At 46.5% G+C, this 25425-nt stretch overlaps 1 protein-coding gene across 6 annotated transcripts in view; it reads right to left on the reverse strand.

The window, feature by feature from the left end:
* Positions 1-25425, reverse strand: part of SZT2 (SZT2 subunit of KICSTOR complex) — a 484798-nt gene that overhangs the window by 248535 nt on the left and 210838 nt on the right. For 5 of the 6 annotated variants that reach the window (XM_030207429.1, XM_030207430.1, XM_030207431.1 and 2 more), the window contains exons 28-33: positions 17392-17563; positions 15106-15198; positions 7043-7124; positions 6560-6841; positions 2903-3041; positions 1776-1892 (exon numbers count right to left, since the gene is read on the reverse strand). In XM_030207429.1, coding sequence (XP_030063289.1) covers positions 1776-1892; positions 2903-3041; positions 6560-6841; positions 7043-7124; positions 15106-15198; positions 17392-17563 — 885 coding nt within the window. The remainder of the gene's footprint in view (positions 1-1775; positions 1893-2902; positions 3042-6559; positions 6842-7042; positions 7125-15105; positions 15199-17391; positions 17564-25425) is intronic. The other variant, XM_030207428.1, reaches the window with a different exon arrangement.

Consider the following 25425-nt stretch of genomic DNA (forward strand, 5'->3'; position numbering starts at 1 on the left):
AGATAAATCCATTAGACCTATTTACTCTGCCCATCCAGACCAATCCCTTCTTATCCTTTAGAGATCCTGTTCAGCTGGGAGGCTGTTCCACACATCCACCACCCTTTCCATAAAGAAATATTGCCTTAGATTACTCCCAAATTTATTCCCTTTCATCTTCATCCTATGAACCCCCATTCCAGAATTTCCTTTTGCCGCCTTCTGTACAGTTATATTACATGTCTCTATCATTTCTGCCCTCTCCCTCCTTTCTTTCAAAGTATACATATCAACATCTTTAACTCTACATCCTAACCACTGATGGGCCCAGGTGGGCCCACCCTGTAGTGCACAGCAGGGATTCCCAAATCTCTCCAGCTGAAAACTCCCAGCATCTCTCCCTCCGGTTCTTCACCGGCAGCCATCCTGCTTCTTCTTAGGCAGAGGGAAGGAATTAGGCCCTGCTCGCTGAGGTGAAGAACTGGTGGGGGGAGGGGGCCAGTTCTTGTTCCCATGCACCACCCAAAACTGGGTGTCAGGCTATACCACTGATCATTTTTGTAGTCACCTTCTGGAATAACTCAATCTTATTTATATCCTTCTGAATGATCAGTCTCCAAAATTGAATAAGGTCTCAGCAGAGACTAATACAGAGGCACTATCGCCTCCGTTTACCTGCTTGCCATCAAAGGGCAAATAAAACTGAATCTGTGGCTGAAATTCACCACTTAGTTTCATCGGAAATCAAAACTGTCCCCATCCCTCCTCCCTCTTTCTAAACATAGCCCATACTCCCAATCCCCTCCTGGGCCCAGCCATAGGCCCCCACCCCCTCCCCAGCCTACCTTAGAGTCCCCAGTGGTCTAGTGGCTAGTTGAGGCAGGAGCAATCCCCAGTCATTCCTTCCCATCTCTGCCTACCCCATCGCCTGGAACAGGTAATCAAGCCCACTTTTGTCTGGGAGGGGGATGGATGGAAGCACACATATAGCAACGCACCAAGTTTTGGTTTCAGCCGAAAACACAGCAGCATTTTAGGCCACAACCGAAACAAGGCTAAATTCCGATTTCAGGCCAGATTCGACGATGAATCTGAAACGAAATTTGGTTGGCCATTATTCGTCACTCTATGCACCCAAGCATCCTTCTGCCCTTTGCAATTACTATATCTACCATTTGGCCACCTTAAGATTATCAGAATATGGCCACATCCAGGGCTGGCTCTTTGTTTTTTTTGTGGAAAGATCTACACTAACACCATTCTGTGTTTCAAATGCACAAAAGAATGACCCTGCATTTTTTTTAGCATTAAATCTCAGCTACCAAATTCTAAACCAGTCGTAAGTTTCACTAGATCACTCCTCTACTTATTCACAGCATCCACAGTGTCTACCCTACTGCAGATTTTGGTATCATGCAGGCATACCTTACCCAATAACCCTTCCATAAACATATTAGAAAGAACTGGACCAAGGACTGACCCCTTATCCTCATGAATGCCACTTACCACTACCCTTTGTTGCTCTTAAGTCAGTGAGTGGGTTTTTTGTTCCACAGCAAGTGAGGAATTTATAGCACAGGAACTGTAAGCTTAAGATATCTGCTACTTCCAATATCCAAAAATAAAAATCCACCAAAAATAAATCATAGATACTTGCTAAATGACACATAAAGGAGCAAGCAGTGGACAAGGAGGCGCAGTACAGAGAAAACAGCAGCGGGGGCAAAAGGAAAAGGGGGTAGTGATCCGAAAAAGAGGCAACATGTTTAATGCAACCGCTATTACATGCTCTGTACCTGTCTTCTTCCCGGGAAGGAAACCTCTCCAGAGTGTGCAGCATCTCCTCATCAGAACGTAAAGACGAGGACTGTCCAGGTGAGCGGGCAAAAGTCACACTACTGTCTGACGTGTACCTGTGGGCAGATGTGAGAGAGAAGCCTCGGGTCAGGAAAGGGCACAGGACAAAAGCTGAGTTACATAGTTATCCCCAGCAGGCAAAGGAGGTAAACAATGAAGAATGGGGGGGGAGGGGATTCAGCATCTGAGGAGTCTTACTCCTGGGAGTTTGGCACACACAGGGAAGAAAGTGAATGAGGGAGGGGGGGTCTCACTCTGCTGGATGGGGGAGTGTCACTGAAGGAGAGGGAGTGTTTTTACACTAGTGAACGAGGGAGGGAGGTCTCACTCTCTGCTGGATGGGGGAGTGTCACTGAAGGGGAGGGAGTGTTTTTACACTAGTGAACGAGGGAGGGAGGTCTCACTCTCTGCTGGATGGGGGAGTGTCACTGAAGGGGAGGGAGTGTTTTTACACTAGTGAACGAGGGAGGGAGGTCTCACTCTCTGCTGGATGGGGGAGTGTCACTGAAGGGGAGGGAGTGTTATTACACTAGTGAACGAGGGAGGGAGGTCTCACTCTCTGCTGGATGGGAGAGTGTTACTGAAGGGGAGGGAGTGTTTTTACACTAGTGAATGAGGGAGGGAGGTCTCACTCTCTGCTGGATGGGGGAGTGTCACTGAAGGGGAGGGAGTGTTTTTACACTAGTGAACGAGGGAGGGAGGTCTCACTCTCTGCTGGATGGGAGAGTGTTACTGAAGGGGAGGGAGTGTTTTTACACTAGTGAATGAGGGAGGGAGGTCTCACTCTCTGCTGGATGGGGGAGTGTCACTGAAGGGGAGGGAGTATTTTTTTGACATTATGCTGGACAGGGGAGTTCAGACCAGGGAGAGGAAGTTTGATTTTAACTTTCTACTGAATAAAGGAGTTGAACACAAAGTAGGCTTGTGTTAGGTAACCCCAAAAATACAGATGAGTAATTTTGGGGTTATTTCACAGGTCACTGATGCAATGATAATTATATGAAAGTCTGATCATATCAAAGACTTGTGTTTATTTTTCACAGTTGTGCAGATCATCATTACTCACCTATTGTGCTGAACGTCAGAGGTCAAAACTTCAATCTCCAAAGGCAAAGTCAGGATATAAATATCCAGGGTGACCGTAAAGTCATTCAGGTCAATGCTTCGGATGAACTGGCTATTTTCCAAGCAGCTAATGACCTCCCCTGACACAAGTGAAATGATAAAGTCAGGAACCCAATACAGCTGATTGCACAGAACAGTCATTTTTATCCTTTCATCCAATGCCGACCCTCCCAATGCCCTGTTCCCCTTAACCTTGCAATTAATACAGGCTCCCCGATACCCTGTTCCCCTTACCCTGGCACTGGACAATGTGACCTTCCCCCTACTCTGTTCCCCCTAACCCAGGGGTTCTCAACCCAGTCCTCAGGACACACCTGGCCATTCAGGTTTTCAGGATACCCATCATGAATATGCATGAATTAAATTTGCATGCACTACCTCCATTCTACACAAATCTTTCGCATGCATATTCATGGCTAGGTGTGTCCAGAGTACTAGGTTGAGAACCCCTGGCCTAACCTGACACTGGACAACGCTAACTCCCCTATACCCTGTTCCCCCTTATCCTGGCACTGGCCAATACTAGTGAGGAAGTGTTGACTTTTGTTACAAAGTACAATTCTCACACGACTAAAATGACGAGGATCATCAAGAAACATCTTCCGATGTTAAAAGTTCATCCTTGTTTTCAACATCTTAGGATCTTGTTTGCTTTTCAAAGGAACAACCACCTTAATGATATACTGTGTCCGGCAGAGACTTGGAATCGTATAAGCACATTCATCGCTAATGATGGATATCATAAAGCATGTGGCAAATGCTCAGTGTGTGATATTATGATAGAGTCGAACAATTTCAAAGATATACGTACTAGCAAAGTATACCCCCTTTTTGCTAAAACCACCTGTACACTGGAGAATGTTATCTATTTTGAGTTGCCCGTGCAAATTATATTATGTGGGGCAAACATTGCGTTCTTTGAAAACTCGTTTAATTGAACACAGGCATTGCATACAATCAGAAAAGATGCATGAACCTATAGTATCACATTGATGAAGCGACACAAGTTCTCTGAATTAAAATGTATCATTTTGGAACAGATTAAGGTGACGGAACATAGAGGCGACATAAGACGAATGTTGAGACAGAAAGAACAAAGATGGATTTTTACATTACAATCAGTGATTCCAAATGGACTGTCTCCATCGAATGGAAAGCCTTTCTTTGATAATTGACAGGATGTTGTGTCATTGGACGTCACACGCCTAGTATATAATCATGGCAACATTCTGAAGAAGAAGATCGCCATTTTGTGAAAGTGCCGTTTAGAGACCTACACAGCAAAGAAACTATCTTGGATGTATTCATAAATGAAACTTCCCCTGAAGCAGCTTGTTGTTGGCGAAACAGGGTTCCCCTGCTGGAAGATTTGATTATTACCGTAAGAAAATATCGGACAACTGTCATCCAAGATAAGTAACGTTTGAACATTTACTTCTCATTCAAAAATTTGAGTCTCACCCTATAGGTATTGGTCAAGGTGGTCAGGCATTTTGTTTCATGAATATAAGAGCACTGTGGAGTTTTTTATTTATTTATTTGTAGCATTTGTATCCCACATTTTCCCACCTATTTGCAGGCTCAATGTGGCTTACATTTGCCGTAATGGCGATTGCCATTTCGGACTACAAATATGCACATGGTTTTGCAATCAAGTGCGTACAAACATGGTGGAAGGATGCATTGTGATCTTGCGTACATATTAGTACATGGTTTTACAATCAAGTGCGTACATACATGGTAGAAGAATACATTGTGATCATGTGTAGGTGTCGGCATTATGTAGTTGCTCAGGTGAGGACATTAGGGTGAAAGTATTAGTGTATGGCGGTGAGGTTAGTCGGCCTTTTGTGGTTGCATAGTAGTCGATATATTAGATTAGAAGTGGTATTATTTGTTCATTAGGGTCATTGAGTTTGCTCGGTCGCGTGATTAGGGTCGGTCCAATCTTAATCTTCATTCTAATTGTTTGGTAATTAGGACGGTTGTTTGTTGTATGTCTTCTTGAATCGGTCAGTTTTCAGTAGTTTTCGAATGTGCATTCACCCACCAAATAATTTATGGTTCATCCCCATCTTACATGCAGAATCTTATAGAGCTATCAACATATGATGCTAAAATATCATCCAGAGACTTTCTTTTATTACACTTCCTTCAATGTAATAAAATCAAATATAAAACTATCCACAATGCTGGATTTTCATAACAAAGGACAACAAAATGGAACTCGTTTTCCAAACAACTCCGTCAAACTGAAGACTATCTCATATTTCGTAAACTATTGAAAACTCACTTGATAAGATAATAAGTACATAAGTATTGCCACACTGGGACAGACCCCAAAAGTCCATCAAGCCCAACATCCTGTTTCCAACAGAGGCCAATCCAGGTCACAAGTAACTGGCAAGATCCCAAAACAGTATAATACATTTTATGCTGCTTATCCTAGAAATAAGCAGTGGATTCACTTTAGGATTTACCAGTCAGAGTCACATTTAAAACAAACAGCGTATAGTTAAAGCTCTCAAACTTTGTCAGAACAAGTGATAAAAGCAGTTAATGTAGCTAGGTTTAAAAAGATTTGGACAAATTCCATAAACTGTCATTTAAGGTAAAAGAAAGCTGCTGCTTCTCCCTGGAGTTGCTTAGCATGGTTACTTGCTACAATTTGGGTTTCTGCCAGGTACTTGTGTCAGCTGGATTGGCCACTGTTAGAAACAGGATGGACCTTTGGTCTGACACAGTAGAGTAACATTTATGTTCTTGAGAGTTAATGTGGACCACAATTAGACTACTTCAGTTCTTGGAATCTTAACCGGCCACTGCTGGAAAAGGAATATTGGGGCTTGATGGATCTTCAGTTTGACTAATTATTTTGTAGATGAATTGGAGAAAAACCCAAGAAAGTCTGTGATCAGAGATAACTTGATGGGGAAAACTAAAGCAGAATTATTTTTACCTACAGAAAGCACAGGGATTTCCATGTTCTACATCTCAGGATGCAGAAGATGGAATGGATCTCCCAGTCAGCAGCTGCTGGTCACAGTCAGGCACAGGATGCTGGATTTAGCAGACCATCAGTCTGAACCAACATGGGCCCCCATGTTCCCTGCTGAGAAAATGGGCACAGTTGGTCTTAGCCCAGATTGGGTGCCAGAGCCGGTGGAGGGAGGTGGGACTGGTGGTTGAGAGGCAGGGATAGTGCTGGGCATACTTATAAGGTCTGTGCCAGAGCCGGTGGTGTGAGGCGGGGGTAGTGGTTGGGAGGCAGGGATAATGCTGGGCAGACTTATACGGTCTGTGCCAGAGCCGATGGTGGGAGGCGGGGATAGTGCTGGACAGACTTATACGGTCTGTGCCCTGAAGAGGACAGGTACAAATCAAAGTAGGGTATACACAAAAAGTAGCACATATGAGTTTATCTTGTTGGGCAGACTGGATGGACCGTGCAGGTCTTTTTCTGCCGTCATCTACTATGTTACTATGTTCCCATTCCCTCCTTCCCTAATCTAAGCAGATGGCATTTTTGGACCTATAAACTCTTTCTGTACTAAGGTAATTCAGCAGAGTTGGCCCACCTACGTTCTCCTTCTCTTACCCAGGCAGGTGGGCAGTGTTGAAATGGGCATGGAGCCCTGTTGGTTTCTAACAGTCACTGAGCAGATGAGGTGAATGAAGAGCGGTGGCATGTCTCTTTCCAATGTCTCTTGTTCATTGAATGAGTCACCTCCTAGTACACTAAAGGAATCATCATCCTGATTAACAGTGCTGGATTCTGAAAGTGAATCCGCATCCTGGGACTCTGGGTCTGATTTTTCCCGGTACTCCACTTCCAGATCTGGATCACTTTCCGTGGTTATGCAACACCCAGACACATTCCCTGCAAAGAAAAACATACATACGTTAAAAAAAAACAAAAAACAAACAAAAAAAAAACATTAAGATGAAGCCAGGACAACATTCTAACTCACAATCAGTAAGACATCAACAAATAATAAATAAATAAATAGAGAGAGAGAGGCGGCCAGGACACAAGCAGCTAACGCAGCTCTCAGGGTAAGTTTGACCTGATTTCTAGTACCTTCTTCTACTGCAAGTTCTGTCTCAGACAACTCCAGATCCTCACTCTGCTTCCTGTTCTGCTGCTCCTGCGAAGTCTCATCCTGAAAACAACAAAGTTTGCACAAGTAAATTCTGGTCTGATAAAGCAACCAAATAACTTGTACAGCAAGCAGTGGTGGCTCAAGGACTCCTTCCCTTTAGCTGATCAGCTTCTCTCTAGTTAGTAACATAGTAAATGACGGCAGATAAACATCTGCACACGCCATCCAGTCTGCTCGACAAGGTGAAATAAAATACACATACTTGATCCTGATCTGGGCAGACTTATACGGTCTGTGCCAGGGCTGGTGGTTGGGAGGCGGGACTAGTGCTGAGTAGACTTATACGGTCTGTGCCGGGGCTGGTGGTTGGGAGGCGGGACTAGTGCTGGGCAGACTTATACGGTCTGTGCCGGGGCTGGTGGTTGGGAGGCGGGACTAGTGCTGAGTAGACTTATACGGTCTGTGCCAGGGCTGGTGGTTGGGAGGCGGGACTAGTGCTGAGTAGACTTATACGGTCTGTGCCGGGGCTGGTGGTTGGGAGGCGGGACTAGTGCTGAGTAGACTTATACGGTCTGTGCCGGGGCTGGTGGTTGGGAGGCGGGACTAGTGCTGGGCAGACTTATACGGTCTGTGCCGGGGCTGGTGGTTGGGAGGCGGGACTAGTGCTGAGTAGACTTATACGGTCTGTGCCAGGGCTGGTGGTTGGGAGGCGGGACTAGTGCTGAGTAGACTTATACGGTCTGTGCCGGGGCTGGTGGTTGGGGGGCGGGACTAGTGCTGGGCAGACTTATACGGTCTGTGCCGGGGCTGGTGGTTGGGAGGCGGGACTAGTGCTGAGTAGACTTATACGGTCTGTGCCGGGGCTGGTGGTTGGGAGACGAGACTAGTGCTGAGTAGACTTATACGGTCTGTGCCGGGGCTGGTGGTTGGGAGGCGGGACTAGTGCTGGGCAGACTTATACGGTCTGTGCCGGGGCTGGTGGTTGGGAGGCGGGACTAGTGCTGGGCAGACTTATACGGTCTGTGCCGGGGCTGGTGGTTGGGAGGCGGGACTAGTGCTGAGTAGACTTATACGGTCTGTGCCGGGGCTGGTGGTTGGGAGACGAGACTAGTGCTGGGCAGACTTATACGGTCTGTGCCGGGGCTGGTGGTTGGGAGGCGGGACTAGTGCTGAGTAGACTTATACGGTCTGTGCCGGGGCTGGTGGTTGGGAGACGAGACTAGTGCTGGGCAGACTTATACGGTCTGTGCCGGGGCTGGTGGTTGGGAGGCGGGACTAGTGCTGAGTAGACTTATACGGTCTGTGCCAGGGCTGGTGGTTGGGAGGCGGGACTAGTGCTGAGTAGACTTATACGGTCTGTGCCAGGGCTGGTGGTTGGGAGGCGGGACTAGTGCTGAGTAGACTTATACGGTCTGTGCCGGGGCTGGTGGTTGGGAGGCGGGACTAGTGCTGAGTAGACTTATACGGTCTGTGCCGGGGCTGGTGGTTGGGAGACGAGACTAGTGCTGAGTAGACTTATACGGTCTGTGCCGGGGCTGGTGGTTGGGAGGCGGGACTAGTGCTGGGCAGACTTATACGGTCTGTGCCGGGGCTGGTGGTTGGGAGGCGGGACTAGTGCTGGGCAGACTTATACGGTCTGTGCCGGGGCTGGTGGTTGGGAGGCGGGACTAGTGCTGAGTAGACTTATACGGTCTGTGCCGGGGCTGGTGGTTGGGAGACGAGACTAGTGCTGGGCAGACTTATACGGTCTGTGCCGGGGCTGGTGGTTGGGAGGCGGGACGAGTGCTGAGTAGACTTATACGGTCTGTGCCGGGGCTGGTGGTTGGGAGACGAGACTAGTGCTGGGCAGACTTATACGGTCTGTGCCGGGGCTGGTGGTTGGGAGGCGGGACTAGTGCTGAGTAGACTTATACGGTCTGTGCCGGGGCTGGTGGTTGGGAGGCGGGACTAGTGCTGGGCAGACTTATACGGTCTGTGCCGGGGCTGGTGGTTGGGAGGCGGGACTAGTGCTGAGTAGACTTATACGGTCTGTGCCAGGGCTGGTGGTTGGGAGGCGGGACTAGTGCTGAGTAGACTTATACGGTCTGTGCCGGGGCTGGTGGTTGGGAGGCGGGACTAGTGCTGGGCAGACTTATACGGTCTGTGCCGGGGCTGGTGGTTGGGAGGCGGGACTAGTGCTGAGTAGACTTATACGGTCTGTGCCGGGGCTGGTGGTTGGGAGACGAGACTAGTGCTGAGTAGACTTATACGGTCTGTGCCGGGGCTGGTGGTTGGGAGGCGGGACTAGTGCTGGGCAGACTTATACGGTCTGTGCCGGGGCTGGTGGTTGGGAGGCGGGACTAGTGCTGGGCAGACTTATACGGTCTGTGCCGGGGCTGGTGGTTGGGAGGCGGGACTAGTGCTGGGCAGACTTATACGGTCTGTGCCGGGGCTGGTGGTTGGGAGGCGGGACTAGTGCTGAGTAGACTTATACGGTCTGTGCCGGGGCTGGTGGTTGGGAGACGAGACTAGTGCTGGGCAGACTTATACGGTCTGTGCCGGGGCTGGTGGTTGGGAGGCGGGACTAGTGCTGAGTAGACTTATACGGTCTGTGCCGGGGCTGGTGGTTGGGAGACGAGACTAGTGCTGGGCAGACTTATACGGTCTGTGCCGGGGCTGGTGGTTGGGAGGCGGGACTAGTGCTGAGTAGACTTATACGGTCTGTGCCAGGGCTGGTGGTTGGGAGGCGGGACTAGTGCTGAGTAGACTTATACGGTCTGTGCCAGGGCTGGTGGTTGGGAGGCGGGACTAGTGCTGAGTAGACTTATACGGTCTGTGCCGGGGCTGGTGGTTGGGAGGCGGGACTAGTGCTGGGCAGACTTATACGGTCTGTGCCGGGGCTGGTGGTTGGGAGGCGGGACTAGTGCTGAGTAGACTTATACGGTCTGTGCCGGGCTGGTGGTTGGGAGACGAGACTAGTGCTGAGTAGACTTATACGGTCTGTGCCGGGGCTGGTGGTTGGGAGGCGGGACTAGTGCTGGGCAGACTTATACGGTCTGTGCCGGGGCTGGTGGTTGGGAGGCGGGACTAGTGCTGGGCAGACTTATACGGTCTGTGCCGGGGCTGGTGGTTGGGAAGCGGGGACTAGTGCTGAGTAGACTTATACGGTCTGTGCCGGGGCTGGTGGTTGGGAGGCGGGACTAGTGCTGGGCAGACTTATACGGTCTGTGCCGGGGCTGGTGGTTGGGAGGCGGGACTAGTGCTGAGTAGACTTATACGGTCTGTGCCAGGGCTGGTGGTTGGGAGGCGGGACTAGTGCTGAGTAGACTTATACGGTCTGTGCCAGGGCTGGTGGTTGGGAGGCGGGACTAGTGCTGAGTAGACTTATACGGTCTGTGCCAGGGCTGGTGGTTGGGAGGCGGGACTAGTGCTGAGTAGACTTATACGGTCTGTGCCGGGGCTGGTGGTTGGGAGGCGGGACTAGTGCTGAGTAGACTTATACGGTCTGTGCCAGGGCTGGTGGTTGGGAGGCGGGACTAGTGCTGAGTAGACTTATACGGTCTGTGCCAGGGCTGGTGGTTGGGAGGCGGGACTAGTGCTGAGTAGACTTATACGGTCTGTGCCGGGGCTGGTGGTTGGGAGGCGGGACTAGTGCTGGGCAGACTTATACGGTCTGTGCCGGGGCTGGTGGTTGGGAGGCGGGACTAGTGCTGGGCAGACTTATACGGTCTGTGCCAGAGCCGGTGGTGGGAGGCGGGGCTGGTGGTTGGGAGGCGGGGATAGTGCTGGGCAGACTTATACGGTCTGTCCCAGAGCCGGTGGTTGGGAGGCGGGGATAGTACTGGGCGGACTTATACGGTCTGTGCCCTTAAAAGGACAGGTACAAATCAAGGTAAGGTATACACAAAAAAATAGCACATATGAGTTTATCTTGTTGGGCAGACTGGATGGACCGTGCAGGTCTTTTTCTGCTGTCATCTACTATGTTACTATGTTGTGTTATCTGTTTTGGGGACACAGACTGTATTAGTCTGCCCAGCACTGGCTTTACTTCCCAACAATTGGAATTGCCATCTAAGCACAAATCCTGACCATAATAACACATCAACAACAATTAGGTCATTTAAGATATGTTTTACATAAGAAAATAAGTGTTGCCATACCTCGACACATCCGAACAACCTATGAACACCTACCCTTCCGAAAGCTGCTGAAAATTTACCTCTTCAAACAAGTCTACCCAAACGACCCAACTTAATTCTCGAACCTAATCCACACCACTAGTACTACCCATACTCCAATCCTCCCCCCCCCCCCCCATGTCTCCTCCTATTGTCCTCCTATATATAACTGGGTTATCTCTGTGATAAATTGTACCATACCTTGTGTTATCTCAGTGATACTTGTACCATAAGCCGCACTGAACCTATCGAGCAGGAAAGAGTGGGGTATAAATGCTATAAATAAATAAATAAATAAATACTGGGACAAACCAAAGGCCCATCAAGCCCAGTATCCTGTTTTCAACAGTGGCCAACCCAGGTTATAAGTACCTGGCAAGATCCCAAAACAGGAAAATAGATTTTATGTTGCCGTTGCCTTGATTCTCTCTCCTCTCATGCCATCCTCGATCCGCTTCAATCCGGCTTTCGCCCCCTACACTCGACAGAAACAGCACTATCTAAAGTCTGCAATGACCTGTTCCTTGCCAAATCCAAAGGTCACTACTCCATCCTCATCCTCCTCGACCTATCCGCCGCTTTTGACACTGTCAATCACAATTTACTTCTTGCCACACTGTCCTCATTTGGGCAGGGCTCTGTCCTCTCCTGGTTCTCCTCTTATCTCTCCCACCGTACCTTCTGAGTACACTCTCATGGTTCTTCCTCCACCCCCATCCCGCTCTCTGGTGGAGTTCCTCAGGGATCTGTCCTTGGACCCCTTCTTTTTTCAATCTATACCTCTTCCCTGGGCTCCCTGATCTCATCTCATCTCATGGTTTCCAATATCATCTTTATGCTGACGACACCCAGCTTTCTCTCTCCACACCAGACATCACTGCAAAAACCCAGGCCAAAGTATCGGCTTGCTTATCCGACATTGCTGCCTGGATGTCCAACCGCCACCTGAAACTGAACATGGCCAAGACCGAGCTTATTGTCTTCCCACCCAAACCCACTTCTCCTCTCCCTCCACTCTCTATCTCAGTTGATAACACCCTCATCGCCCCAGTCTCATCTGCCCGCAACCTCGGAGTCATCTTCGACTCCTCCCTCTCCTTCTCTGCGCATATCCAGCAGATAGCCAAGTCCTGTCGCTTCTTCCTCTATAACATTAGCAAAATTCGCTCTTTCCTCTCTGAGCACACCACCCGAACTCTCGTCCACTCTCTCATTACCTCTCGTCTTGACTACTGCAACCTACTCCTCACTGGCCTCCCACTTAGCCATCTATCTCCCCTTCAGTCTGTTCAGAACTCGGCTGCACGTCTTATCTTCCGCCTGGACCAATATACTCATATCACCCCTCTCCTCAAGTCACTTCACTGGCTTCTGATCAGGTACCGAATACAGTTCAAGCTTCTCCTACTAACCTACAAATGCACTCGATCTGCAGCCCCTCCGTACCTCTCTACCCTCATCTCCCCTTACGTTCCTACCCGTAACCTCCGCTCTCAAGGCAACTCCCTCCTCTCAGTACCCTTCTCCACCACCGCCAACTCCAGGCTCCGCCCTTTCTGCCTCGCCTCACTCCATGCTTGGAATAAACTCCCTGAGCCCATACGCCAGGCCCCCTCCCTGCCCATCTTCAAATCCTTGCTCAAAACCCACCTCTTCAATGTCGCCTTCGGCACCTAACCACTACACCTCTATTCAGGAAATCTTGACTGCCCCAACTTCACATTTCGTCCTTTACATTGTAAGCTCCTTCGAGCAGGGACTGTCCTTCTTTGTTAAGCTGTACAGCGCTGCGTAACCTTAGTAGAGCTCTAGAAATGTTAAGTAGTAGTAGTTATTCTAGACAAAGAAACAAAACAGTAGAGATATGATGATCGGATCACTCAATGAGTGTATTCAGGAACACATAAGGTAGAGTGCCATTAAAAAGTTTAACAGTATTCTAGAAATTAGCAGAGGATTTCCCCCAAGTCCATCTTAACAAAGGCTTTTTAAAATCCTACGAGAAACAGTACCAAAGGCTTTGCTAAACTTTAAGTAAACCACATCAGCACATGCCATTGGTCTAGTTCTCTGGTCACCTAGTCAAAGAATTCAATCAGATTAGTTTGACAATAACCACCACTTCTCTGTTTCCACCTTTGTGAAGAGGGACACATCTACCTTTCTCCAATTTTAAGGGATCTATTACACAAATTCCTTTAGTGGGGTCTGCCAATACCTTTCTAAACTCCCCTAGCATGGTGGGATGCATCTCATCAGGCCCCACAGCTTTGTCCACATTCAGTTTTATACTCCATATTTACACCAGTCCCATAAATAACATTGTCAAAACTTTGTGGACTTTCACCTGGTTTTTCTTCTGTGAATACTAAATAGAAGTACTTACTGAATAGTTCTGCTTTTCTCTCATCTCTGCCCACACTGACCATCAGCATCTTTGAATCTCATAATTCCACCCTTGGCCTTCTTCCTTTTACCAACGTAACTGAAAAAAGTCTTGTCAATTCACTTTACATTTTTCTTCTGCTTGCACTTTTGCTATTCTGATTTCTTTCTTCATTTCTCAGCTTTATGTGGCATTCCTTTTTCTGCTCCTCATTAATCTTCTATAATTTTGTGAATGCTACCTTTTTTTTTCCAATATTTCTGTTGTCACCTCTTTCGGTGAACCATATCAGTTTCCTTTCCCTCTTGCTTTTCCTTACTCTCCTCATATAAAGATCTGTTGCACTGTTTATAGTCTCTTTCAGTTTAGCCGACCGTCTTTGCATTTCCTTTATTTTCTGCTAAATCATAGTTAACTGATGATAGGGTCCACTTTGGGGGTCAGCACTCAAGAAAAAGATCTGTATCTTGCAGTAGACAATTTGCTTAAATCTTCTGCCCAGTATGCGGTGACCAAAAAAGCAAACAGGATGCTAGGAGTTATTAGGAAAGGGATGGTGAATAAGACCGAGAATACTATAATACCTCTATCTCTCCATGGTGCTACCTAACCTTGAGTATTGCATTCAGTTCTGGTCGTCGTATCTCAAAAAAGATATAGCGGAATTAGAAAAGGTTCAAAGAACAGCGACTAAAATGATAAAGGTGATGGAACTCCTCTCGTATGAGGAAAGGCTAAAGAGGTTATGGCTCTTCAGCTTGGAAAAGAGACGGCTGAGGGGAAATATGATTGAGGTCTACAAAATCCTGATTGGTGTAGAATGAATAGAAGTGATTTAAATTTTTTACTCTTTCAAAAAGTGGAAAGACGAGGGGACAGTCAATGAAGTTACATGGAAATACTTTAAAAACAAATAGGAGGAAATATTTTTTTTTCACTCCATAAATAGTTAAGCTCTTGCACTCTTTGCCAGAGGATATAGTAACAGAAGTTATCGTAGTCTGCTAAAACAGATATGGGGATGCCATTGCTTGCCCTGGGATCGGTAGCAAGCAATGTTGCTACTATTTGGGTTTCCGCCAAGTACTTGTGACCTGGATTGGCCACTGTTGGAAGCAGGATACTGGTCTAGCTGGACCACTGGTCTGACCCAGTATGGCTATTCTTACGTTCTTAAGCTACAACCAAGCCAAAGGACGGGGGGTGTTACGCAGAATTGATTGCACACAAAGACCTAACAAAATCCTCAACCTCATAACATGTCTAGTCCTTAAATGAAGTAAAAGTAAACAAATCATCTGAACCTCCCAATGGGGTCTTTCAAGACAGTATTTTTCTTTGACATATTTGATTTTCCTGGAATGGACTCAACATTTTTTCTGCTTCCCTATCAAATAACATTTTATAGAAGATTGCAGCAATGATAGGTGTCACCCTTGGGCTTCATTGAGTATGACAGATGAAATGATACATTATCAAATAATGGCAAACTTACCTCTTTCTTCCAGGATGGAGGGCAATAGAAAAAATAATGTGGATTGGAGGGCACAGTCTTGAAATGTAAACTCCCAATTTCCAGAAATTTATCCTAAAGAACAAAGAAATGCAGAGAACAGTAATGAAGGAGAGAGACTGAAGCAGCAGTCAACTGTTCTTGAGTCAAGTTTCACCACTTCTATTTGCATCCTACAGTTTCAGATGTGAATCCACTTCCACCAGTCACAGCCATTCCCAAATGCAAATAGTTAAAATAAAAAAATTAGAAAATCTAGTACAGCTCTTTACCTACATACAAACATAGCTAAGTCCTATAGTTCCTGAGAAAAGGTTAAAATTTCCAGCATATTATGTTGGGTCATTAAGATCTATGCCCTCTTTGATCTTTGTTGTACCACCAAACCTCCAACCATTCATACAGGTACTGATGCAATCAGACCCTAACTCCTAACCCCTCTATACGTATACCAATCTACCCATACATCCTCCAAAAATATAGCATAATAATGTAAAGCATTGCAGAACAACTTTATTTATTTATGGACAGAGAGGTAAATGGAAGAGCACAGCAAAGTAAACTGTGATGGGGATTACAGAGGAGCAGAACTAAGGGTGGGGGGGGGGGGGGAACAAGGGTGGAGTACAGCGCAGGACTGGCAGGGAATGAGGGCAGAGTGGAAGGGAACGAGGGAGTAACATACCAACATAGTAAATGACGGCAGATAAAGACCTGAACGGTAAATTCAGTCTGCCCAAACAAGATAAACTCATTTTAAATGGTATGTGATACTATCAGAGTTTGATTTGTCCCTGCCTTTCAGGGAACAAAGTAAGAGTACAGCACATGACTGGCACGGAACAAGGGCAGAGTACAATGCAGGACTGGCAGGGAATCAGGCTTCGAAGCTGGTGGTTTCAGTTCTATATATAAAAAGGTGTGTGTGGGGTAAGTATATAAAGGACACTTTTCTTTTATCTGTAGTTTAAGAAGGCACTTTTTCTAGAAAAGTTCTTTGCTCTTGCTGGAAAGTAATTCTCTCCCACTTGGTGGAGTAGGATGACTGAGCTGGTAGTACACCAAAAATATTTCTGCTGCAATATAGCTGAAAAAACAAGAATGTTGAGATTCTCCACATCAGAAGTGCCCCTGCACCAGTGCACACTACTGACCGACACTGCACCCCTCTACCACTGAAATAAAAGAGGGAACCTCAATAAACAAAGAGATAAGACAAAACAAAAGGAGCTGTCACGATCCAGGAAAGGTGAGCCCTTGGACCACAGCCGAGTTGACAACACAGGCTGGACTGAATACAAGGCAAGATAAGGCAGGACTAGCCAGGACAAGGTGACCTCTTGCAAAGGCAGCATGAGGAAACACCCAGCTTCTATATATAGGCCCAGGAACACGATATCATCAAGGGAACCCTACTGGTCCTCCTGCAGTTGGTCCTTTAAATGGCAATTTTCAGCATGTGCACACGACTAAGGATGCTGATGCCAACTGGCATCAGAAGACTCCCGTGGAGGACAGCCATAAGACCCGCCAAAACCCCTGAAGTGTCGGGAACCACCGGATGGGCGGCATGCCATCCCAAGAAGGTGGCCCAAAACCCGGAAGGAGCCACAGACCTAGAATCCCATGCTTGATGATGCCAGCATGGCTATGACAGTACCTCCTCACCAAGGGTCCTCGACTCCTCAGTCCTAGTCTGGATTTCGGAGAAAACACACGCTGGGATCTTTTGATAAGTCATGAAATGAGACAATGACCAGGGGACTTCCATGAGCTGTCCTTGGAGCTATAGGCTTTCCTGGAATCAGGGATGTCCTGGACTATGCACTCGCGGTCCAGTTCTTCAGGCACGGTACACGAAGTAGAAGGGTGAGGGGTTCTGGTCTCAATGGATTTTGGTCTGACCCAGAATTGCTTTTCTTGGTAAAGACTAGGATCAGAGTAGCAGTCCAGTAAAGCCCTTTGTGGTCCTAATCTGTGTTAGTTTCTTTTTTCTTTTTCTATGGAAACAGAGATGAGTGAGAAACAAAGAGCAAGGAAGCGAGGAAAAAGCAGAGGATGAGGGAGAGGGAATGAATAAAGCAGAAGATGAGGGAAGGAAGCAGGAAAAAAACAGGCACGGAAAACAGAAAGAGGTGGAAGGGGAGGTAGGGAAACACAGAGGTAGAAACAGAAGGAAAAGGGAAGGGAGGTGTTGCAGGGGAAGTAGAAGACATGAAGAGGGAAAGACGGAGAGTGGGGGGAGAGTTTTTCAGGAACGCTACAGACCTGGATAATCCGATGTAGGTCAGGGTATATGCCACAGGGCTGGCCAGATTCCAGTAGACTGAGAGGGAACTCAGTGCAACAGTTGCTAGGTTTGATACTAGCTTCTGAAGGTAGAACAGTGCAAGGCGAGGAGTGAATTTCATGATTACTGTAATCCTCAATCTCCACACTACTGGAAGAGAGAAATAAAACACAGTTAAGGACACATTTACACACAGCTTTAAGATGCATTACTAAACATGCATTTTAGATAATTCAGGCTCTAGACAAAACAAGAAATTCATCCACAACCAATCCTCCATATTTTCCAGAGACATGCATGCATGGATCCAAAAAAACCCTCCCTGGGAAGAATCCTCATGCATTTCCTAACATATCTGCAACACTTCATGTTGATAGAGGAGCAAACAAAAAACGTTTTATAGGGGCAACACAGACAATCTGTCCTGAAATCATAACATATCATTAACAGATATCAAATGGTCAGAAGAACCTTGGACCGATCATTACAAACTGAACCTATCCTGAAATTGGCGAAAGAAGGGCTCAAATCGTACACCAGAACAAACAACTTACACTACGAGAGGGCAAATAGATCCACAAATATTCTGGCAAAAGATACAGGACAACAAATGGACAACACAAACTGACTCCATACACTATCTCAACCACTGGGAGGATAGATGCAGAAGTGTACTAAACAAAATAGCACCCTTAAAGACAAGAATATCAAAATGACAAAACTCGATACCATGGTTCAATGATGAATTAAAAAAACTCAAAACACAATCCAGAAAACTTGAACGAGCATGGAAAAAACAAAAAACAAACATACACTCAATGCATGGAAACAAATAGACTAAAAATACAAATATGCAATTAGACAAACCAAAAGTCCTACTACAAGACTAAACTAGGACCGGATAACAAAGATCTTAAGAAACTATTTCAACTCATAAATAAATTACTAGACACCACCCCTGTCACTACATCCAACACAGACATCCCATCCGCAGACAAACTGGCTACCTACTTCAAGGACAAAACAACAAAATTACGCAGCACTCTTCCTCATCACAACACCGAAAACTTCTTCGACGACCTAGACCTTATCCAAGGCGGATACCCAGCCAACCATATCTGGTCTACATTCAATCTACTCACCATTGAATCAGTTACACAAGCGACTCACAGATTCGCCAACATCCACTGCAAACCGGACATATGCTGCAGTCATTTACTTAAATCCGCCCCCCAGCCGATTCATAGAAGACCTCACATCCCACCTAAACTTCACGCTACAACAAGGTTTCTTCCCTGAGGAATATGGTAGCATCCTGCTTACCCCAATACCAAAAGACACTAAGAAAAAAAACAAACGATCTCACCAACTACCGCCCAGTTGCATCCATCCCTCTAGTAGTAAAATTGATGGAGAACCTGGTGACCAAACAGCTTACGGAATACTTGGACAAGCACTCAATACTACATGACTGACAATCAGGATTCCGCTCCCACCATAGTACCGAAACTGTCCTAGTCACTCTCCTGGCCAAATTCAAACAGGAAATAGCCATAGGTAAAAGCATACTTCTACTTCAATTCAACATATCGAGCGCCTTCGACATGGTAAACCATAATATACTAATAAGACTCCTTGACCACTTCGGGATTGTTGGAAACATACTCAATTGGATCAAGGGCTTTCTAACCACCAGAACATACCAAGTAAAATCAAATTCAAACATATCACCACCGTGGAAAGCAGCCTGTGGAGTACCTCAAGGATCACCAATCATTACCAATACTATTCAACGTGATGATGATCCCACTGGCAAAGTCCTTATCCAACCGAGGCCTTAACCCATTCATCTATGCAGATGATGTTACAATCTACATTCCCTTCAGACATGCCTTGACTCTATTTACTTTTTACTATGTAAGCCACATTGAGCCTGCTATGTGTGGGAAAGCGCAGGGTACAAATGTAATAAATAAATAAACCAATGCAATCAATGATGGCCTGAACATCATGGACTCTTGGGCAAACTCATTCCAACTGAAACTGAACACTGAAAAAATACACTACCTTATCCTCTCATCTCAACATAACAACCACAAACCCGCAACCATAAACACCCTAGGACACATACTTCCTATTTCAGACAACCTAAAGATACTCGGAGTCACAATCAACCGCAACCTCACTCTCGAGAGCCAAGTAAAAACAGTAATAAAGAAAATGTTCTACGCAATGTGGAAACTCAAACGAATAAAACCTTTCTCCCCGAGGGATACCTTTCGTAAACTAATACAATCAATGGTCCTAAGCCATGCAGATTACTGCAACGGAATCTATGTGGGATGTAAAGAACAACTCACAAAAATACTCCAGACTGCCCAAAACACAGCAGCCAGACTGATATATGGTAAAAAACAATTTGAAAGCGCTAAACCCCTTCGAGAAAAGCTGCACTGGCTCCCAATCAAAGAATGAACCATCTTCAAAATCTGCACGTTGGTTCACAAAATCATCTACGGTATAGTCCCAGGATACATGACAGACCTCACAGATCTACCAACCAGAAACAGACTCGGATCAGCACGATCATACCTAAACCTACATTAACCAAACTGTAAAGGGCTAAAATACAAAACAACCTATGCATCTAGCTTCTCCTACGTAAGCACACAACTTTGGAATGGACTCCCATATGCAAGGAAAACAATACATGACCACCTAAACTTCAGAAAATCATTAAAAACCCACCTCTTCAAAAAAGCTTATCCCACCGACCCAACATAAATCTTCACAACCAGCAACATAATCAACGATCATACTGGACAATTTACTTTCCCCTTTCCCCCCCCGACCCCATGACACCTGATTCATCTCTACTTTATTAGACCACAACACAATCTTATATTTGTTATCAACCGAAATGGCAAACACCGTTACGATACTTTGTAAGCCACATTGAGCCTGCAAATAGGTGGGAAAATGTTGGGTATAAATGTAACAAATAAATAAAATAAATAAAAATCACCACTGCTTCCTGACACAAGGGGTAGGATCCTGCACCCCCTTGCTTGTTCGTATAGAGGGGCATAATCGAACGCGAACGCCCATGTCCATGGGCGTCTACATCCGAGAACAGGTACGTGAAGGGGTGGGACAGACTGTATTTTCGAAAAAAATGTCCGCCCATCTTTTTTTTCCGATAATATGGTTTGTGCCGGGCAAATGCATCAGATATGTGCGGATTTGAGCTGGGCGGTTTTGTTTTTCAGCGATAATGGAAACCGAAGGCACCCAGCTCAAAAACGAACAAATCCAAGGCATTGGGTCGTGGGAGGGGCCAGGATTCGTAGTGCACTGGTCCCCCTCACATGCCAGGACACCTCCCAAGTCCATAGCTCCCTTCCCTTGGGTGCTGAGCCCCCCAAATTCCCCCCCCCCAAAACCCACTGCCCACAACTCTACACCATTACCATAGCACTTATGGCTAAAAGGGGGCACCTATATGTGGGTACAGTGGGTTTTGGGGGCGGTTTGGAGTGCTCCCATTTACCACCACAAGTGTAACAGGTAGGGGGGGATGGGCCTGGGTCCACCTGCCTGAAGTCCACTGCACCCACTAACAACTGCTCCAGGGACCTGCATACTGCTGTGATGGAGCTGGGTATGGCATTTGAGGCTGGCATAGAGGCTGGAAAAAAAGTAGTAATCTCTAGAAGGGCAGTTTCTGTGCTATGATGTGTTCAAAATCCTGTTTGATTCGGGTGAAGAGCATTGGTTTTGTTTAGAAAGTCCTGCAGTTGTTCGAAAACAAGTTTCTCGATGACTTTCATAAGGAACGGAGCAATTGGTCATGGGTTTAGAGATATATTTTAATCTAGGTATAACAGTCACAAATTTACAGTCATCTGGGACTATCTCTGATGACAAGATCGCAGAAATCATTTGGAGCAAATAAGGGCTTAGCTAACTGAAACATTGTTTTAGAAGACATGAGAGGGTATAGGGTTGGTTGGAGCCGTAGTAAGATTCATCCCTGAAATTACTGTGTTTAATTGTGTGAAGACGAAATGCAGAAACATTGTTTAAAGGTAGCATCGAATAAGACGTCCCTTGGAGTTTAGCTGCTTTTGTCATTGGAGGTAAATTAGTCTGTCGTGAAGTGACTGTGTAGAAAATGGTCAACCAAGTGCTGACTAGAAGGGGGTTTAGTGTTTAACATCTTACAAAGGTGGGAATCGGTCAGTGACTTCATAGTTTTATATAGTACAGCTGAGTTCGGAGCTTTAGTGATTTTAACAGTGTAAAATGTTTTCTTGGCAGTTTGCAGAGCAATTTTATAAGTTCATGCTGTGTTTTTATAGTTCACTAACGTAGTGGAGGAAGGTAAACGTCTCCAGCATCTTTCAACCTGTCCGTGGTCAGGATCGCTAGACTTGGAATTGCTGAGCAAAGTGGTAAGGTGGTGGAAACCTATACCTTTGCGAGTAGTAGGGTCTCTGCCTAGGCACACTGGAGAACCTCCTAGTGGAGGAGGATGCAGCTGGAGACTACCGAGAGGGGGACTGGATGGTTTCAGTATGTTTTTTAATGAGGTCAGTGACCTCCTCCACATTGTCCCCAAAAAGGCTGTCACCTCAGTATGGTACTTTTGCCAATCTCTCTTGAACTGCTGGTTCCAGAGCAGAGACAAGTAGCCATGAGAGTCTAAGCATCCCCATCACCCATGGCAGAGAACCAGGATGCAATATCAAAAGCATCATAGGTACCCCTGGTCAGATATGTTCTGCACGCCACCTGCTTTTTGGTCAATTGGCGAAGCTCCGTGGCCTGTTTCTGAGGGAGAGAGTCTACAAGACTATGCATACTGCATGCCAGATATTTCAACTAAATGTCTGTATAGAGCTGGTAGGTCTGGATTAATGCAATGAGCATCGAGGTCTGATCTTATTTCCTCCCAAATTAGTCCAGAGTCGGAGCCAAGGCATGAATCCTGAACTTCTGGCCCATTTGAGGGCGGATTCAACTACCGAGTGGTAAAGCAGTTGTGCCTTTTTGAATCTGGGAGCCTTTTGAAAATGATATTGTGTATCCACCTTCTTTGACATGACCTGCACTGAGAGTTTTTCATCAGTGCATCCTTCAGGATAGGGTGTAGCAGAACTGTGACTCCTTTCTTGGGACAAGATTCATAGTCCAAGGTCGACAGCATCTCAGCTTTGGGCTCTTACTGAGTTTCCAATTTAAATGGGATGGCAGTAGTCATCTCCTTAACAAATCCAGTGAAAAAGAGACCCTCAAGTGGGAAATTACATCTCTCCTGTGGTAGGGAGAGATTCGAAGGGATATACCACAAGACTCCTCCTCAGAGAAGTAATGTGGATCCTCCTCTGATTCCCATGAATGGTCCAGATCAGATTCTTCAAAGTATTCTGGATAGACTGAGCCTGTGCCTGCTCCAGGTCAGTGGGACCCTGCCCACACCCAAAGAGCACTGAGGTACAGTCCTACTCTCAGACTCTATTGAAGCTTCCACTCCTGATGCCAAGAGTGGTACCGCATGGGTTGATGTCAGCAGCAACACCCGGCGAGGCAGTGAAGACTGCTCCACAGGCAGAGCCTGAGCGTCAGGAAGGAGTTGAAGCTGAGCTGCAGCTGGCACAAGTGCTGCAAATGCCTGAGCAGTATACAGCTGAAACATCTGCACCAGCATAGCTCGGTACTGTTCATCGATGGTACGGGTCGGCAAAGGCTAGGGAGCTAGTTCAGGGACAGCCTGGGAAAAAGTCGGTGTCGAACCGAAGTTCAGACCGTGCTGCCTAGAGACTGTTGCATCAATACCGCCACTAAAGAGAGGGAGCGTTCCTCTTGGCACCGACATCATACTTTGAGGGGGACCAATCCTGATTGTTCTTGGACTTCCCTCAACGCTCAGTAGTGCAGTCCTTTGGTGACAATGGGAATGATGTCAAATCTGTGTGCGTCCTTGGTGTTGGGTCCAATGCTGACTGGTCCCGGGGCTTACTAATAGCGCCCGATGTCAAGGGAGGTAGATATCTCCTTGATGCCAGTGCACTCCCAGTGGTAGAAGCACTCTAGGCAGCCACCGAGGTCGATGCTTCTGGTGCCGATGCCAATGGATAGCCTTCAAGGACCCAAAAAGTGTCTCCTGGTCTGCTGGACCTGGTGAACTCTGTGTTCTTAGCTGCATTTGCAAACAGAGAGAACAAGAATCAGCCTCATGGTCAGGTCCTAGACACCCGATACACCAATCGTGTGGGTCCGTGATAGAAATCATCTGATTACATTGTGTGCACCTTTTGAAGCCACTGAGGGACATCGGGAAAAAAGGATTTCAACTAAATTAAACTCCTTGATTTTTTTTTTTTAATTTTTTGAAGTCTTTATTAATAGATAATACAAAACATCTGAAACATAGTACAATATGCAAGCCATAGTACATGTCATTTATGTAGGCCAAAGTATTCTCAAAAGTTCACGTTTATACAATACAAGTCAAAGTGATTATTGCTCTATGTACCAAAAAGTAAGTAATTCTTATTGCATTGAAGTGTCAAATAAATTAGTCAGATTTATGGTTCCAAAACTTCACATTTTCAGAGTTTTCATTTATAATATTCTATTATTTACCCATCCCTCCCTCCCTGCCCCTCCCACCCACCCTTCCGGCACAACTTTAACAGAAACCTTAAATCAAGTTATACATGAAGAAGAAAAGAATCCCAGATCTGATGCCATCTGCCTAATTGGTTATGCCTCTCTGCTAGAAGTCTTTCCATCTCGCAGGTGTATCTCAGTTTTTGGACCCATCTAATGATAGGCGGAGTCATGGGCTGCTTCCAACATGCAGCAATTATAACTCTTGCGGCAGTTATGGCCTGTCCCACAAATATATGTTGGTTTCTGGAAAGGTTCACTGCTCCCCCAAAAAATAGAAAGAACATTGGGCTCCATGGCATTGGGCTGCCCGTCCATCCTTGTAACCTACTATGAATCGATCTCCAATAGGCCCTAACCTTCTTACAGGTCCACCATAGGTGGCCAGCTGTGCCACGTACCCCACAACCCCTCCAGCACAGCCCCGTCAATGTGGGGTAAATACGCTGAAGACGCTCAGGTGTCAAGTACCAACGATACAGCACCTTCACCGCATTCTCCCGGAAGGGCACATGAGACGACACCCTCACCACTGCCCGCTCCAACCTCTCCCATGTAGCTTCCTCCAATTCCATACCCAGCTCCCTCTGCCAACCCTTCCTATGAAGTGTATAGCTCGGGGATTGTCTATTAATAATGTGATACAGGCGAGAGACCAGCCCAGTAGTCGTAGGAGGACCTTCACAGATAAGCTCTATCGCTGTTTGTTCTCTGGCCATAACCTCCCGAACTGCCCTTGTCTTAAGAAAGGATGCCAATTGAAAATAGGCGTATCGATCAGATCCCACTATCGGGAATTTCTCAAGAGCTGCAGAGTAGGACAACAAATTCTCGCCATCAAATAAATGGCCCCATTGTCGTAGTCCCTCAGTGTACCATCTTGTGAATATTCCCCTTGTCGTACCTGGGTAAAACAAAGGATTATAGGCTATGGGTGACAGACGAGATAGTGTTGTGCGCCGGAGTGTGAACATGCTATCCCAGTTTGAAAGGGTAACATATATTGAAGGACATAATCCTGTTTCCAGGGACCTAAGTGAGCCCGGTATCCACATAAGGGCCCCCAAGGACCTATCACCTAGGGTATATTGTTCAAGCTGCACCCATTGCCTATCCGGGTAGTCCTGGAACCACTCCACTGCTGCGCGTGCCTGAACTGCTCTATAATACCAGGCCAAATTGGGTACTCCCAGCCCTCCCCTCGCCCTATCCTGATACAGAATCGTACGTGCTAAGCGTGGGCGTTTCCCTCCCCAGATAAAGCGCATTATTCGATCTTGTAGCATTGATAGAAATCTACGTGGCATGTTGATTGGAAGGGCCTGAAACAAGTAGAG

This window comes from Microcaecilia unicolor, chromosome 6 (genome assembly GCF_901765095.1).
Source record: "Microcaecilia unicolor chromosome 6, aMicUni1.1, whole genome shotgun sequence".
Taxonomy (NCBI): domain Eukaryota; kingdom Metazoa; phylum Chordata; class Amphibia; order Gymnophiona; family Siphonopidae; genus Microcaecilia; species Microcaecilia unicolor.